The 16133-nt window shown below is 40.5% G+C and overlaps 1 protein-coding gene across 2 annotated transcripts; it reads right to left on the reverse strand.

The window, feature by feature from the left end:
* Positions 1–226: 226 nt before the first annotated feature.
* Positions 227–12830, reverse strand: foxk2b (forkhead box K2b). 2 transcript variants are annotated; one of them, XM_067476512.1, is made up of 9 exons: positions 12383–12829; positions 6976–7170; positions 5928–6081; positions 4530–4676; positions 4156–4349; positions 3582–3784; positions 2438–2671; positions 2082–2258; positions 227–1790 (listed from the first exon to the last, which is right to left on the reverse strand). In XM_067476512.1, exons 1-9 carry the CDS (start codon positions 12673–12675, stop codon positions 1576–1578), a joined length of 1812 nt encoding a protein of 603 aa, XP_067332613.1. In that variant the 5' UTR covers positions 12676–12829; the 3' UTR covers positions 227–1575. The 2 variants fall into 2 exon arrangements, with proteins under 2 accessions (XP_067332613.1, XP_067332614.1); XM_067476513.1 differs by lacking the exon at positions 6976–7170 and having other exon boundaries at positions 12383–12830.
* Positions 12831–16133: the final 3303 nt, after the last annotated feature.

Raw genomic sequence — 16133 nt, forward strand, 5'->3', positions numbered from 1 at the left:
AATTGGAATATATACAGTTCTTTGATATTCAGTTATCAACTCATTATCAGCTGGTTATGTAAACAGCAACATTCATCCACATGTAATGTCTCCACGTGCTTTATCCACATTGCCTGTGATGTTTTTTGTAATCCAGCAATTGTCGCTATTAAACAATCTACCCATCACTATTAAATGAATAAAAAGTTCCAACTATGACTAACACTGAAGCAAATGATACAGAAAATGGATTTAAATTAATTTATTTTAAAAAAAGCATTTCTCCACTGAAGCAGAACATCTTTTTTCCTTACTATTAGTTGGAACGTGTACAATCAGAAAACGTATTCGTCTGGATCACAAGTCAAGCAAAAGTTGGGGGGTAGTGGGTTGGGGGTGGGGACCGCTAGCACCACAATGTCAACACAGCTGGGACGAGAAGGACTAGGTTGGGAGGAGAACCCAAAACAAACAAACAATAATCAGAAGGGAAATGAAAACACAAACATTTAATCAAGTGCGGGTCTGGTGTGGACAAAGCAGGTCATTTTTCCTCAGTTCAATTTACAGTTTACAACTTCAGTTGTCGGATACATGCAAGGTCAACATCTGGAACTACACATGGAAATTTCATATGCTTATATCAGTTATCTGTGCAAGTATTAAAATATGTAAGTATAATAAAGCAGTTTCATATGGATATGTCAGAACAAGGGGAAAAAAAATACAAAAACTATTACAGTTTCACTGAACAGAAAGGGTCCACGTAAAAAAAAAGAAGTGAGATTTCTAACTTACTTACGAAATGTCACTGACCTTAACATTTTGTACGCTTTCTTTAATTAAATTATTTACCTAGATAAGTGAAAATACATTAAAAAAAAATCCTATGCTCCACATTTTAAACAACAAAATACTGCATATCTACGTACAACTGCAATAAGGGAAGGTCAGTATTGTGAAAGGCTAGCTGCCAAAGTTTCAGGAATATTGGTTCCGAGTTGATCCCTTTCTGAATGTGTTGACCATAATTTTTCTGCATTTCTTTATAATTTTAGCCAATGAATATTTGTCATACTCTGCGCTTGATTGGTCGCTTCGTTCAGAGTGGTCCTGACTGGTTCAGGGAGGATGCTGTTTGCTGGCTGCTGGACTCCCCTATCTGCTCGGAGGTAGATGCAACAGAAAGGTGGCGTCCAGCATGAGCTGAGTCAGGACCTCTCTTTACTTGATCACTTGAGGTCAAAAGGTCAGCTTTTAAGGGTTAACAGTTGTTAAGGCCTCCTGTGGTCATGGTTTAATCACTCCGTTTCAGTGGCTCACATGGGATACCTTCCAGCTCTTCTTTGTCCCATTGTTTGAATTTGTTCTCAACCCACATTCCAGTCTTTAAAGGGGTGGACATTATTTTTTTCTTTTGATGCTGTAGAACTCATAACCCAAACTGAAAATGAAAATAATTTTCTCCGTTTGGCACCTCGGGAGTCAGTGGTGGAAGGAGGAACAAAACAAATGACAGGGGTGAAAAAGAGAAACTGTGGAGGGAGGAGCAGGTGGTGGTGGTGGTGGTGGTTGTTGTTGTGCGGTGTGTGCAGACTAGTTGAGGTGGCTGCCTTGGTCGTTAGCTGCCGTCGAGTCAGAGTCTTCCGCCTTGGCTGGGGTCGAGGATGCTGGGTCTGCGTCAGCCTCTGACTTGATGCGCTTGGCGTCTGGCTGTTCGCTGGCCAGTTTGTCCCCGTTTTGCCGTTTGGTGGGGAGGGAGGCGGAGGCTGAGGCATGGGCTGCCAGTAGGTGGAGGGGACTTGCCACAGCTGAAGGTGAACAGAAAGAAATAGAAATGATGAAGAGCTAACAGAGGAAATATTTCAGAGCTGCTTAAACAACATCTGTTTTCAGCAGGTCTGTGTGAAATCTGATTGGACTTTGCTGTCGTGGGTTTACGATGATGAACCCATCATCCTCATGTGGAGGCAGAGAAAGTTTTTTATTGAACATAAACAGAAGACAAACTAAACACAACTGTAGTTAAGTTGAATTTTCAGGGTTAGCAATACATAATAACATTCTAATTAATATGAAAGATATAACAGTTGCTGTCTCACCTGAACTACCAGGTCCCTGTATGGCAGTGGTGATGCTGTGGGTGCCGTTCTGTGTGATGGCCTTTATGGGCAGCTGATGCTGACCCATAGGGGCCTGCTGCACTATGGTAACAGTCTGCAGAGGCGTGCCTGACTGGGAGCTCTGGATGATACGACTAGAGACTGTCTCCACATTGACTGAGGACGGAAACAAAAAAAATAAATTAATAAAATCAAAACTAAACATTTCAACAACTAAGTGAAGGGCCTAGAAAATACTGTATTGCTCCACTCTTTTGTTTTGCGTTTTTTTTTGCAAAACTATAGGTTTAGGATGTTAATTATGCTAATAGGGAACAAAGGCTTCCCTGTCCCACCTTTGACCTCTGTGTGCTCCCCATTCTCCTGCGACTTGATAATTGTGGCAGGCTGCGCGATCACTGTGCTCAGGGATCCTGCCGGGATCTGTTGCAGGACATGGACAGTCTGGACAGCAGGCTGAGATGTGCTGGTGCTCACTGGGGAGGCCATGGTGTAGGTCACTGGCTTGATGGTTTGAGGTAACTGACGCTGGACTGCTATGAGTACTGGCTGGTTGGCAATAGCAGAGCCTAAACAACAAATGAGATATTTGTTAATATGAGATATAGTTTTTTTTTTTTTATATAGCAGCATTGGTGGTATAACCTATATATTTGTAGCTGAAAAGTTCTACTACTACAATAAGGAATTGAGCTTACACATCATGGTTGTTCAGTATATGAATAAATGTCCTACTTCTCACAATTAAAATTTATACACACGTACTTTTTCCGACAATTGGGCAGAGTCATATACATGACAGAATGAGTACAGAATTGGTAGGACAGCTTCCAAACTGAAATGTACAAAATACATAAGCTGTACGCATAAATTGAGGCATTCAGTGGGTGCTAAAGAAAGAGCACTAGTGCCACAGTGTTGAAAAGGTAAAAGATGGGAGAACATGTAAAACTACAGTGGCAGAAGAAAGACAGAGGGACCTCTATATTTAGATACATGCCAAAGGTTGCAGTGTTTGAGGCTGTTATCAAAGTCTGTAATCAAACGCTTTAAATAAATTAAAAACTGATGTAATAAGTCATGTAACAGTAACAAAAGATCAAGCAGTTCAGAGTTGTGAGAGAGGCAATAACATTTAAACAGTTTTAAAAATTTTAAAACAATTTTACTATGAAATCTACGGAGATAGTCACCAGGATTTTTTTAAATGTAAACAGCACAGATAACAGAACTGTTCCTACTGTGTGAAACATTTGGAAGAACAACCAGCTACAAGTAAAGCCACTAATGAGCTTCTGGAAAACAATTGGAACTTGAAAAAAACGCTTCGCTTGAACCGACAATGAGATAAGAATATACGCGATGTTATGTACTGTAGCAAAATGGGATGTGAATCAATATGCACAAAAAAGGTAAATTAGCTGGTGTGAAAAAAAAAGTGCTTCAAACAGAGAGAAATACAACAGCAGGAGAGTGTACCTGGTGTGTTTTGTGCAAAGCGTGCTTCCTGGATGACTGCCAGTTTGGGCTGGACCGTTGTGGTGGATGCAGCAGTGGGAGCTGTAGATGTATCCAACTCCAGAGGAACTGGGGAGCCCTCTCTTGATAGGCTGTCAGGGGTCTGGATGCCACTAGAAGGAGTGGAGAGCACCCCAGAGTGATTGGGAGAAGCTGGGGCACTCCTGAGGGTCATTAAAATAAAGTTCGGTCAGAAAAATTGTGGAATTAATATGTAGTCTTAACTAATAGGTGCTTTAATGTTATGTCCTCATTGGAGAAATAAATGAGTTTCTGGTTACATTGACAATGCATACAACAGAATGTTGTATGCATTTGGCGCTTTGTTTCTTTCAGTGTCACTATAGTCTGACTCACATGTAGCCTATGTTGTACTACATTTAAACCATAATTACATAAGCAAAAAAAAAATCTTTAATTCCAATATAAAAGTATTTTTTTAATCACATTAAACAGTGTGCCATTAAGTTAATTTACTTTGAGGGATTTGAGTCAAGATCCAAAGATAGCACGTTTAGATGGGATGCAGTCAGACCTGGAGGAGAGGGGTCCGTGTGGGGTCCTAAAGCAGGGGACACCCCGGGGCCTTCGTTTCCTGAACGCCTGCTCAATGAGCTTGCCCTCTGAAGATGGGTCTATCCTCCAGAAGGAGCCTTTGCCAGGCTCCTCCTGTGATCGCGCCACTTTGATGAAGTATCGGTTCAGTGACAGGTTGTGACGAATTGAGTTCTGCAACAGGGGAGAGGCATAAATAGTTAGATGCTGCTAGAATAAAATACATGAAATTGTTTAATGCTAATATTTTAAAAAGGTTATGTTTGTAACTTTTGGGAAGTTTTTTGTGCAAAGGTCAAATTTTTCTAACAATCAAAGTGAACCTCAAACAAACACACTTGAGGCCAAACCCACCTGCCAGCCCTTGTCTGCAGTCCTGTAGTAAGGGTAGTTCTTTGTGATATGATTGTAGATCCCATTTAGTGTGAGCTGCTTGTCCGGGGCCAGAGTGATAGCCTGGACTATCAGCTGTGCATAGGAGTACGGAGGTTTGGAGTCATCCTGTGGAGCAGAATCAGTGTTTTTAAGAGTCAAACTACACTTTCACTACACATGGCACTACAACTATTCTGCCATCATGTGTCTCCTAAATAAAGTCAGTTTTATTCAGCTCTTAGCACAGACTGAGCAAAGATATTTATAGACAAAGCTGACCCACATGCCTAAATACTGAGATACACAGTATAAAAAAGTAAAAACTATTCCTTTGTGTTCCAAAAGTCATGCAGCCCTGACAGCACAGTAGAATGCTGAAATATTTTCCTTGATGAACAGACAAACAGCTAAGACCACTTCATTTGAGTACATCTGAACAGTCAACCATCCAGGATCTCAGCTCAAATCTATGTTTATTCCCCCGCCGCTTTACTTTTTGTTGTTTTTAGTGTAAGTTGCTCCCAGGTGCTGTCCTAATTGTTTCTGAAGAAGAAAGAAGTCTTTTTATTCTCGTGGGATAAGTAGGTTGTCTATCCAAGTATGCTTCACTCCACTTTAACTTCCCTTGCGAACATTGTAATTTCAAAAAGTGAAGGTTTAAATATCAGAAAAATACACACTTTAAAAATGTATGTGCATATTTGCTGATATCATGGAAAGTAGTTTGATTCAATTCAGTTCGAAAGTATACACAAACCACTAAAGTCATTGTAATAGCTTGACCTGGTTAATTCTTTTGGTCCAGCAAATGAAGCCTCAAGAAGCTTTGCCCTTCACTGAACCAATTTGATGAAAAGATTCAATACTTCATATGGCTTGATCTCGCCATCGCCGCTTATCAGCTCAACTGCGCAGTGGATTTGATGAGGATGGTACTGTCCAGAAACTCATAAAAGCCAAACAATTTAGTACTTGTTTCACTTCTCTGCATCAACAAATAGTTAAATGTAAGTACTTGTACAAAGTCTGGTTGGTAAGAAGTGGTAGCAGGACAGACCTACATTAGACTGTACAGATATACCCGACAAAGTGGCTAGTGAGTGTATATTTGCAAGACAATGGTAACATGGCATCATTATTTATACACTTGCGTACTTGTGTATGTCTAGAGGTTTTAAAACTCTGGCCTAATAATTAGTTCAGATACATACCAAACCATTGTTTTACATAAAAAGTACATCTGATCATATGTAATTGAATATATAAAAAATACACATAATAGAAATAAATGCCTGATAAAGATGTACAAAGGTACAAAAAGCTAGGGAAAACAAAGCTTGGGTATTCCTCTAATAAAGGGACATTTCTTCTTCTCACCTTGGGACTGTCTCCTCCAGAGGCCTCTTTGTCATTTTCAGGTTGGGAGTTGTCGTTCATTAGCTGCAGCTCTGCAGAGCTGACCATACGACCACCCATCCTATAGCCTGAGGAGCCTGCACCCCGCGGGCTGGAGGGGCATGAGTTAGCAGCACTGCAGAAAAACAAAACTGTCAGCTAAAGATAGTAACGATAATGTACAATGAATTCTTAAAATAATAATAATTAAAAAAACATCACAATATGCTTGCATTATATGCTTATTAAATGATAAAGAGACCGGCACTTCCCAGAGGGGACAGTCCCTCGCTTAGCTCATCTGCAGCCCGTGCTGCAGTGACATGCTTTTGGCCAACATCTATGCTAATTGTCCTAGCTCACAGACTGGAAATACTGCAGTCACTTCAGAAGCCATAATAAGACCTGAAGCAACAACACACTCAAACTAGTCTAATTATCAGGTACATAAACAGAATATCCAGGGGATGAAGAACCTAAATGTAAAGCATGATTTCCATATTTAATACTGGATCATTTCTCAGGGGACTCTGGAGATGTGGGCAAAACAAACAAAGCAAGAAACAACTCAGGATTCCCACATGTACAGCACCTGCTGCCTCTCCTATTACTGTGACTGTGTTTATATTTCAGATGTAAACACACTTTATCACTTATTTGTCAGATGAGAATTGTATGAAAGAAGATCTCTAGTTTTTAGCCATCTGGATGAGATCGGGGCTGAGAGGATCTAACAGTCTCCATGCCTGAGCCTCGCACTCAGTAAAGTAAGCTTAAGCTGATTGCCATAGGAGACGTGTCAAGGTCAACTAGGTGCTGTATTACTTTTTAGTCATAGTTTTTAATCAACATTAAATTGTAAAATACAAGAAGATGTGATATATTCTTTTTCAATTTATGCTAAACGGAATCAAACAGATCACTGGATCGAATGCCTAAAAGGTTGCAGCTGAATTTTTGGTCACACCATGAAAACATGAATTCCTGCCTGCTGCAGGTTAGTGAATGCATCATTTCCAGTACTGTGTACCTAATGGTGCCAGTGGGTGATGGCAGGGGGCTCATTAGGTGAGCGATGTTGTCTGGAATGTTGATGGTCAGGGGGGAGATCTGGGGCTGCACTGGTTTCACTGGGGACTCCGGAGCTTCGCGTTTTACTTTCTTCCCACTGGACAGGGCTGTGAATGTGATCTTGATGTTTGTGCTGGGGAACCTGAAAGTGCACCTGGAAAAAAACAAAAGCACGCCACACAAGTGTCAACTGGTGAAACGGGGCCACGGTTTTCTTTTTTTTCTTTCCCCAATTTATTTTTGTTTAAAGTGAATAGGTGCCTGTGGATGAAAATCACTGAGTACTTAATAAAACTAAATACAGCACTGCTCCGCTGTGGCAGAACATTTTGCAGATTTTCCACCTGATTTAATTAGCTGAGACAGACATTGTGCAAGTTAATTAAATGTGAATACTGCTCAATAAGACCTCCCAAAAATCCCTGCTTGAAGCATTAAAAACACTGACAGCTCTGCACTAGATTATAGCAGAAGAAACACAGGCTGGAGTTGCCTGTGATCTGTCCTTCAGGTAGTCCTGGATGAGTCCACCAAGGCTTGTCAGAAGAATTTGTTGTCTTTGCTTCTAGGATATACTTTCTGGTGTTGCCCATCCTGCTACTAACAGTAAACTTGTGTATTGCTCTTTTTTAATACAAACTGAGAAAGCAAATACTAGCTCCACCAATCTCATTATCGTGACACCAAACCATCTGTTCTTTTTGGATTTGACACCAAAGATGGAAAAATCGTGGCTAGAAGGCTGTTGGCAAACTTCTTAATATGCAACTGCCCACAATATTATGACCACAAGACCAAATCTGAAGTCACCGCTCAGTGTGACAAATCTCTAATTAAATGGACATACAACTAATTCTACAGGATTACAAGTTCTGTTTACTTGTTAAGTGGGGTACCACCCAGCCCATGAAAACAGTTCTAGAACTTCTTCTGTTGCTCTGAAGGGAGCTTGTCAATATGTGTCATCATTCCACAAGGTTCATCTTTAGCATAAAGACTGTTAAAAAACCTAAGGGGAAGATCAGGGCCCTCCAAATAGCACCTCCCAACCCTGCTTGATACGTCTAAAAGTGGAGCTGCCAAAAGATTTAAAACACTGAGGACTAAGTGGTTGATTTAGGAACTATGCATCCAGTAAAGTTAAGCGCACGGCAGCTCCCACAGCAGCATTCTGTTCTGAGGAATCTGCCTGACATGGGGTGGGAAAAGTTATAGTTACCAAGTCCCTATGAAACTGGGTTTGTCAAGAACAGAGGCATGTAAGATCGTGTCTTTAAAAATGTTCTCTGGTTGTGTAGCTTGTCAATATTTGAATCCAACCACAGGTATGCTGCCTCATCTTGTTTTACAATTACAATTCAATTAATGTGATAGAAACAGGCTTGTCTGGGTTTTATTGTTGAGAGTTATACAAGAAAGGTGAAGGAAAACAGACAAAAAACCCTCACTACAGAGTGAAGAGCAGGAACTCTTTAAAAGCACTATTCAGATCAGGGTGCCCGACTCTGTGGAGACGATGGCACCATCAGACATTAGTTTTCATTCAAAGAGAGTGCCCGTCACAGCAGACCCCCCCCCGACCCCAACAGTGCTGACATGTGCCGACAAACACCTACATTTCAAATTAGCTTTGCTGCACACAGGGGGAGACAAAAACATTTCCTGGAGCCAGACTGGTAAGTAGAGAACCTTTCATTATACATGTGCTCTCCAAGCAACCTTTCAGGAAGGGTAGAGAGTTTGCTGTGGATCTGATAGATGGCGTCATAATGTTTCACAATATGTAGCAACTGTGTGGAGTTGTCAGACAGAGGACAATAAAACCTTGTTTACTAAGGTTCTCTCAGTCTACACTGCTGTACATGAGCCTTGATTGCAAGTACAAATAAACACATACTGGTCCCAACACTAGTAGATGTTATATAGCACTTTGGTTCTGCAATTAAACAAATTTAGAGCCATCACAATTTATAAGACGGGCAGCACATACAAGATGGCTGAGCAAACCTTAAGGTTCAGAACATGTGGGTTAAAGCTGAATATCTGCGTGTTGCATTGTGGGCACAAGACTACGATAGTATGCACTTCTTACATTCACTAATCTAACTAAATTTCTAACATAGAAATTAGATATTTATAAGCATTTCCTTAATTATATTCTTATTTAACAAATGAATTGGCAGAAATATAACCTGTAGGTTAATTCATATTGACAGTAAGCTAGATGGAGTTATACAAGTAACATTAGATCATCAGTTAGATAAATTCCAATGCATTATAGTCTGTTGTTTGAATGATCTACAATAGATTAGTATATTATGGAACAGAATTAAATCCAGAGCCCTCTTTGCATTTGCATTTTTTCTCTGTAAAAGTACACATCTGCAGTAGTTTTACTGGACATGGTTACTTGTCTGAAGTAGTTCTGCTGGAACCTATTAATTCAAGTTCCCAGGATAAATTCTGCGAAATGCTGTATGCAAACCTCACACTTATCTGATCTAGTACTCATACGCCATTTATTAGGAGATTGACAGAATATACTTTGAAACTGGATTTAAATTTAACTAGATCAATGTCAATTTGCAGCTTTAGTGCTTTTAATGTTATAGAAATTCGGTTGTGAAGAAAATGTATTAATCTTGGTCCTGATTTGTGAATAAATTAGGTTTAGATTTGGACATATCCTATTAAATGTTTTTGAGGCTGAGTATCTGAATCTTGCCAGGCACTGCAAAAAAACCCAAATAGCCTACGTCATATCAGTATTTATAAAGCTCTTTGATAGCTTCCAGTTTTACCATCAACTGAAGTTTAACACATGAAATGCACCACTTTTAATTCATAATTGGAGTTTCTTTGTGCCAGAGAGGCTAAGAAAAGCCACGTTTGTGTTTTTCCACCCCAGCCCCTCCATGCATACATTCACAGAAGGCTCTTTATCAACCTTAGTTTTCTGTTTTTTCCCACAACTAGGCCTGAACTCTAAAAACAAAAGACACAGTTGCTATGCTGCTAAGCTTTGAGGATAGCAACAAACAAAGCTTGTTAAAGCAGAAACTTTCGCTTGATCTTCTCCCCCACCCACACTACAAAAAAGAATGTAAACAAAAGGAGAGAGCAAGACAGGAAGAGCACCAACTCGGAGATAATTTGTGGGTATGGGAGAAGACACAGAAAGTGGGAGGCAGGGAAAAGGAAGGCTGTTCATTTCTGTTTACATCACCAACGAGGAATCCCTGGAATACAACTCTTCGTTCCCCTGGGCCACAGCTTTGCTAGTCCTCCCATACTGTCAATCTGCACCCATCTTATCATAGCCAGTGAGAGATACTTAAGTTTTCTCTAGCTTGAACATTACAGTAATGCTTGTTAGCCTGTGCTAGGTAGTAAGCGAGGTAAAACAGACAGCTGTCAATAAAAATTCTTTATTGGTAGTTGACCTGATCAATCTCAGAACCTAAAACCCCTGCTGCTCCTTGCATGTTCCTTGTGGTGCCAAGATAATTAAATGCAATTAAATACATTGGTATGTGTGATGCGGCTGAAGAGCAGTGCAGAAAACACCATAAAAGCACAAACATGCAGAAGATATGTTGATTAAAAAAAACAAAACAAAACAAGTCAAAACAGGATTCAACTTTGCTCAAAACAAAAAATGTGTTTTCACACTAAGGGATTGCACAATAGTCGAAAAGGGGGGGAAGTCTAGCCAGTTGTAGCAGAGGACAGAAGTCTGCCTACATATCAGGTAACTTTGGTAAATAAACTGCAACCATTTCTTTATGCCATATCCAGGTCTGCCCAGTCAAAATGTAAACAAGTTTATTTGATTTATACGTTGTGAGACATGACTCTCTCATATTCATTTCTAGTTTTAGTACTTTTAATGTTACTTCTTTCTCACTCACAACCACACCAGCAGCAACGGCTGCCATGCAAGGTGCTCATCTGAACCTTAGCGAACACTATTCAGTGTGTTCACACCGTTCAGTGTGTTTCCCAAGACACTTCGACATGTAGCCAGTGGGGAACGACAGTAGAGTCACTGACCCTGTGGTCCTTGAAAAACTGCCTTACTACGGTCACCACACAATTAGAATATTTTATCAAATACTGTTCGTTTTCTTACATTTAAACACTTCAGAGGATAAAAACAACAAACAAAAACAAAAAACAACAACAAATGTTTGAATGTCAAATAAAGCTCTAACAAATAAATAAAACAGTTTGTGTAGTACAGTGTACATTGTTTTTTTCATATAAATAGTATACATAAATAGTAAACGCAAAGATATCCATCCTATCCCATTTGAGAAGCTGCCACAAAAGAATGTTTGGCATTTGTGGACCATTTACAGCTGACAGATAATCAAACTTGCTGGAGACCATTTTGCTGTTAAAGATATTATCCCCTCACTATAACAACTTACATGGCAGTACACAGCTTAGTATTATGTTATTACTTATTGTTATCTGTATCAGCCACTCAAACATGGCCTACATCCAAACCAAGCAGCACACGTTTATTGGGAAACAAATGCCAAGTGTTACAAGCCCTTAAAAAAAGTGAAGAGCGGACCAGGGCTGGTGACTCCCTAGTGTGGTAAATGTTTGTTTAAACAACAACACATTACACAGGAGGACATAATCAACAAAACCTTCAAATTCAATCATGTCACATTAGAGGCCAAAACCTGAACATGGCTGTGAAATCAGCTTCTACAATCTAAGCATACAGATTGAACTATACAGCTCTAGTTAGTACTATAATATTATCGGTGAAATACATCGGCTAGAATGAGTTGACCTGCCCAAATAGAGAGCAAAGGTCCCGCAGGCTCTGTAAGCCAGCAGGGCAGGACGGGTTGGTTTGTTTACGTTTAGAGGTCGAGAGGAGCTTCATTCAAATTTAAGCTAGCTGCTAGCCAATATGTTTGTAGGACCACAAAGGTGTGTGTTTACAATATCACGAGGTATAAGTTTGTGACTTGGGAGTGTCCACGTGATCGAAATACTACCACTAGTCAATGTCAACAACAGCGTCCCCATACCTGTCAACTAGCTTAGGTAACGTTAACTAACCTCGGCACCAACACCGAGGAATGCTGCTAACGCTCGGTTCACTACAGAAGGGAGTGAGAAATTGAGCTAGGCGGCTAATTAACGCTGTTGCTAACAGGAATGTCAACAAAGAAAATGGCTTTTGCGAACAGGATGCGGTGTTCTTGCTAACATGCTAATACACGTGGTCCTTTCGACCCTGTTAGCATATATAAACTTAATGGTGGTAATTTTTAACTTTGGCTGACTGACAACTAATGTTAATGTTAGCATCCACATGTTCAACAAGAGAGGAAACTTACACTCGTGGTAGCTGTAGAGGAGGGGCGCCCCGTCTGAGGAACACTCCGTCTACAAACACCCCGTTTTTGCCGAGACATCTTAGGTAGAAATCGCCGCTGCCGGTGCCGTCGTCGCTGGCGGTGAATATCTCCAGATGCCTCCGCGATATGAAGCTGGAGTGGCCCATGCTCACGTCCACAGAGCCCTGAGACGAGTTCCGGCCGATAGTCACCGAGCGCTTTTTCATCATGTATTCGAATTCACGGCCCTCAAGCCGGGCAACCGGCCCAGACGATGCGCTCACCACGGCCATGCTCGGGGATAGTATAAACGCTGAATGCTGGGACAAATACAACAACGGTAAATTGACGCCGGACTGTGGCCCTACAGAGGCGTATAAATAGTGCCAATCTACAAGAGGGGCATCGAATTCAAAACAGGATTTTAGAGGGGAACATGCGAGGCCAGGGACAAGCGGCTCCGACCCACCGTCGAGAGAAAGGGTAGCAGAAAGAGCCAACCAAACGAGCAGGAGGTGGATATGGCTTTACTGACAGCACCCTCCACCACTGACATTCAAATACAGGAATGCAGTTTCGCGGCCGCAACCAATCACGCGCGAGAACTAATCCGCGGACATGTTCAAGGTCGGTTGGTGTGTAGTAATACGCGCATATGCTACTTGGTGAGACAGAAGACGCGGGGGGAACAGTTTTATTCACATAGGAGAGGAACAGGTCAGCGAGTTTACACGTGCAAGCGGTCACGTTAATTAGTATAACATAAGATGATCGATAATGTAGGATCACGCATCATGGATTACCATCGCCGAAGTACCATTCATCAAAACCAAGAATCGACCACGTGTTTTAAAGCATTTTGTAAGACTCAGCTCTGCTCAATTTCCTCGTCGCAGCGGCGCAAAGCCCACAGTGCGTGAAGGTCTTCCTACTCCACTATGTAATCCATGACTGGCTTTGTGCATTTACCCTTTTGCAGCATTTGTTACTTTGCAATGATGTTGTTGCTGGCCATTAAATTGGTCCTCATTTATAGTCTGTAATCATCAGCAAAAACAAATCGTGTTGCCTTGTCAGACCTGCCTGATTTTGGGCTACAGGTTTGTAACCCCGCGCTGTACTGTTTGCGTGTCCTGGTATCATCAGGGCGAGGGACCTGCCATCTGCAGGCCACTTGTTTGTAAACACTGATGGGACGTGTGTACGGAAGTGGTGCAGGTGCGTGTGCACGTGCGAGCAAAGGCCCTTTTATAATTAGGTGAAAATACCTCTGCCTTGGTGTGAAGTCAATATAAGGTGTTAACAGGCGGTTTTCACAAGTAAATCCAAGGTTAGTTAACATGAAAGTACTGGTCTTAATACAAAGAGACCCGTTTATTTACTAATATTAAGAGGAGGAAAGTCAAACAAAAACTAGTGTCCTGCTATACTGAAGAGCTTTTTAGTGAAAACACTTTATAAGACATTCGTCATTTGTGCTCTCACCTGATTGGTCATTGTTTGCTCATGTCTCTTAAAGTATGTGGTATATAATCTAGTGTGCTAAGGAGGGCCTTGTGACTAAAATGTTCACTTTTATGCCACATTTTAAAATACTGTCTAACCTTTAAAATGTGGAATTTAATTATGTGACTATTTTATTAAATTTATTTCATTTTTGTCTTTTAATATGAGGAGCCCTCTGTTTTTTGTCATTGTTCGGGCACTGTTTCTATTAGCTGGGGCTTCTACATAGTATTTTTATTTATTTATTTTTAAATGGAAAGGATTTAAAATGGAAAAGATAAAATGCATGCTGGCCCAAAGGTCATATTGACACTACATAAAATTTAATGAAAGGTATTAGGTTAAATATAAACTGGTTAAAATCCAAACATATTACATGTGTTGTGTTTGTTAGTTTTAAGACAAATGAACGTGTAACGTTATTGTGACCAAAGACAACTGATACTTAATCATACACAGTATTCAGATAGGTAAAACTCAAACCTTATAATTCTATCTTTTCATTTGTATTGATTGTTTATGTTGGATTTTGAGCATATATGCTGCACTTAAATATTTCTTTAACAAATGCAGTTAAGGATTAATATTCTATTTTCACTATGCGTATGTTATCTGCAGACATTCTCGCAACTTGTCATGTGTGCACGCAGTTCTTGTAATTCAATCTATATTAGATCATTTATGCAAGATGTTTTACTGTATATTTATAAATCATGATAATAACAGTGACTTTATGAATAATGATTGTACTCCTCCTGAACATGAAACACAGAAATGCGTAGGCACCTGAGATGAACATAATATTGAATTACCGGAGCAAAATTTCTGTTTGCATGAAGCAGGATGTTTTCCTTCCTGTTAATGAAGGTGAGAGATGAAACCATTGGGTTGAAAACGCCCAGAGTAACCAGCAAAATATCGCTCCACCTTGAACACTTCCAACCACTGGAGGGAGACATGCACCTGCAAAAGCCTCCACAGATGACAGATCATGAACCTATCAGCCATTTTAGGCTTTTAGGCTAAAGTAGAAGAGCTGAACACAGTAACATACAGAGTGCAATCGGATCATCAGCTGCTGAAAGACAGATGTGTGTACCCACATCCAAAGGATTGCAGCATTTATTTATCACAGCACTGGTGGAGTGCAGAGCTGCCTAATGGGACTGATTTTTATCTACAAACACATTCATACACATTTAATTTGCTGCTTTAAGTAAAACAAATTGACAATGGTTTTGATACTGCAAATCTTGGGTAATAGTACCCATCAAGATGATGTAATAAAAATATTTAGAAACATCTGGAATAAAACCTTACAATTAAAGAAAACCTAACTTGAAAGATGTGTCTTTCATCATTATTGTATTTTCTGTGTTATTTGTCTTAAGCACATCTGTGTCCACTGGTGATAGTCACTCCCCTTTTCACCACAGAATAGTAGGGACCCTGTTGGCAGAGCGAGTGGTTATCAACTATTAGTCAAAGCTTCTGCAAACTGCATGACTGGGATTCTCCACCCCATATCAGCTCAGCATTACAGGAGCACATTAATGCTGTGCTGTGTGATTTCAGCTACAACTAACCCGGATACATATTTCAACCTGGTCTTCTCACCTCTCACTTCAAGTAGAACCTCTTACAATCTGCATCTCTCGTGGGAAGCATTATTATGTACTGATGAAAGCACTTGTGATTAAGATTAGGATGACATCAAGTCATCAAAGCAAATTGAGGGCTTCAGCATAAGAGAAGGCGGTGTCCCATAAGCAAAGAGTGTGTGTGTGTGTTAGGGGGGTTAGTGCTGGGCGGCAGGGTTTCCATGTCTTTGCAGAGACAGAGGTCCATTACACTTCTCCTCCATTTCCTCTCTCAGGGGCAGGAACCAAATGGGCACATTAATAACACTCTCCTTGTCTGTGGGAGCTAATGCCTTGAGTGCTGATTAAGGCTGGGAAGAATTGGAGGAGGAATATTAGTTTCATTCTCCTCACTGGCTGTTGTGGTGAACTAATTGAAGCACAGCTCCAATGTTGTTGTTTTTTTTTTTTAAGAAAGAGCTACTAATTGGCCAAAGCCTTTAGCACACATAATATAGTTTTTGGAGATCGATTGCTTCGTGAAGGGACAAGTTTTCTGCTTCTCTACGTACCTCAGTAGTTTTGTGTATGTAGGAGCAGCGTGTATTCTCTTTGTCTGGGTGGATCTTTGAAAAAAATCCCAAGCGCAAACCCACACTGCCTGT

The sequence above is a fragment of the Channa argus genome, chromosome 15 (genome assembly GCF_033026475.1).
Source record: "Channa argus isolate prfri chromosome 15, Channa argus male v1.0, whole genome shotgun sequence".
Classification (NCBI taxonomy): domain Eukaryota; kingdom Metazoa; phylum Chordata; class Actinopteri; order Anabantiformes; family Channidae; genus Channa; species Channa argus.